This window comes from Citrus sinensis, chromosome 8 (genome assembly GCF_022201045.2).
Source record: "Citrus sinensis cultivar Valencia sweet orange chromosome 8, DVS_A1.0, whole genome shotgun sequence".
NCBI classification, from domain to species: domain Eukaryota; kingdom Viridiplantae; phylum Streptophyta; class Magnoliopsida; order Sapindales; family Rutaceae; genus Citrus; species Citrus sinensis.
Window position 1 is genome coordinate 11,094,020 of NC_068563.1, and position 2,483 is coordinate 11,096,502.

The window sequence follows — 2,483 nt, forward strand, 5'->3', positions numbered from 1 at the left end:
AATGTCTTTAGATAAAGTATTATTGAGATAACATTACTTGTTAATTACATTTATTTTAATGCTATTATATATATATTTCTAATACTAAATGTAAACGTAAAAAAAAAAGTGAAATTGTAAAGTGATAGAATTAGTAGATAATAATTTTAATTGCAAAATTATTTGTATTTTTTCATTTTTGGTGACTTAAAAATATTTATCAGTTGATTAGATAAAAATAATTTAAAGCATAAAGAAATATCACAACTTGCAAATTACTTGTTACATAATTGCTTGTCCATTAAAATTAAATTAGAGGTGAAGATTCTAAAGTTAAATCCAATGATTCTATTATTGAATTTTCTTTTATCAATTAATTAAAAATAAAAAAATCTACATTTACTTGCAACCTAAAGGTTACCTATTATTATGTAAATAATTAATTTTTTTATCCACTATATCAAATGGTAGAGATTAAACTACTAAAATTCAAGAGTTCACAACAATCCTATGATAAATGCTGTAAAATCTAATATAGCATTATAGAGAAATCCTTACCCGTACTATTAAAGACAATTTCAAAATTTATCTATACACACACACACACGCCCTTAACAATCAATCAATTGTGTCAGTTATTGTGCCAAGGGCAAATTGAATGACATAATTGAAGCTATAGTTCGTCAGAGTTTGAGATGAGGCTGTAATAAATAATGTAAATGTAAGATTAACCAAATTAGGTAGATAACATAGAACAACATGAATTAGTAAGAAATATTAATAGAAACACATGTAATCGTATATAATACAGGAGAAAATACAAGGTGCAGTGCGTAAAATACACATGAATCAGCCAGTAACGAAAAAGAAAAAAAATTAAAGTGAAAATAATACAAGCCCAGTGAGTGTATATTTTCTCTTCCAGTATAATGCCAAACGTACTTTATGAAAGTTTACCACACATGAAATCCAACGACAATGAAACAATAAGATGCAGCCTGGTAATTTACGGATTAGAAGTTGAATGAGTTGGCTTAGGAAATTCAGGAAGATGAGGAAAAGAAGGCAGTTCAGGAAGTTCCGGCAGCTCTGGCTTTGGAATCTCTGGAAATTCAGGAAGTTCTGGTAGCTCAGGTTTTGGAATCTCTGGCACTTCAAGTTTCTTTGGTAACGCAGGTTTTGGAAATTCAGGCAATTCAGGGACTTTTGGGAGCTCAGGTTTTGGAATCTCAGGCAATTCAGGTTTTGTTAGCGGTGGCAATTCAACTTTAGGTAATTCAGGCTTCGACAATGGAGGTAATTCAACTTTAGGCAATTCAGGTTTCGGGAATGGAGGTAACTCAACTTTAGGCAGTTCGGGCTTGGGTATTTCTGGCAATGCTACCTCCAGAAGGTGTCGAGCATCTACTATATTAATATTGTACCACATTGACGAGAGGGTAACAAGTAAAAGTGTTAAGAAAAAAGATGGAAAAGATTGATAAGCCATGGTTTGATAGCTTTGGGTAAGTAGGGGTTGAAGATGAGGATGAACAATAGGGTTATATATATGTCAATCAATTGAAAGAACTAGGGCAAGTGTTTTTGTGCATAGGGTTTCATGTGATACATATGAGAAATGGAGATAAGGTGTTTTCAGTTAACGTTTGGTGCGACAAAAAGAATGAAGGAAAAATAGAAAAGCTTAGTCTTGTTAATTTAGTTCAACTTCTCACCTGCATTACTTGCATGGATAAACATGGCAAAAAATTTATTGCCAACCACTTTCTAGATATGCGTGGTTGTATTTTGTGACTTTCTTGCCTAGATGTTTTCACATGGACTTGTAGAAATTATATTCAAAGCCATATTCTAAGGGACGGATACAAACATTTTAAGAAGAATAATATATTAGTATTTGTTTTATTATATTTTGACAGTATAATATATCATTTGATCGATCAACAATTAAATGTGCAATGGTATAGTCCAAATTCTTTGTGAAAACATATTTTATCCAAAGTGAATCTATAAAACAATTCCATTGTAGACTCTTAATTGTTTGTGCACGTTTTCTTGTTATGGTTATTAATTAAGCAAGCACTCTCTCTGGCTTGACATGCACGCAATCGTTCTTCTGTAACCAGTCCCAAAATTGAGTACAAGGCTAACCAAATATATATAATTAAGACAAATAAAAAGTAGTCGAAGCAATCTACCTCAAGCACATTATAATTTAAGGGCTCCTGCATAAATAATTAATGCACATATTTTGATTTAAATATTCTTTTAATCCTTATATTTTCGGAAAATATATCAAAATATTTATGCAGTTAAATTTATTACATTCTTACTCTTACATTTTCTTTCTTTTTACAATAATATCCTTACAACAGTATTATTGACTTTACTTAATTTATCTATAAAAACTTTAATAAGCAAATTAACCAATAATTATTTATGTACAAATTAAGTAAAATACATATCAATGTGAAAGAAATAGTGTTTTTTTCACTTGTACAATA

The 2,483-nt window shown here is 30.0% G+C and overlaps 1 protein-coding gene across 1 annotated transcript; it reads right to left on the minus strand.

Annotated features, from left to right (window-relative positions):
* Positions 1-743: 743 nt before the first annotated feature.
* LOC107178173 (protein PELPK1-like) lies at positions 744-1,583 on the minus strand. The gene has a single exon (XM_015533042.3). The coding sequence runs from the start codon at positions 1,466-1,468 to the stop codon at positions 986-988; it is 483 nt and encodes a 160-aa protein (XP_015388528.2). The 5' UTR covers positions 1,469-1,583; the 3' UTR covers positions 744-985.
* Positions 1,584-2,483: the final 900 nt, after the last annotated feature.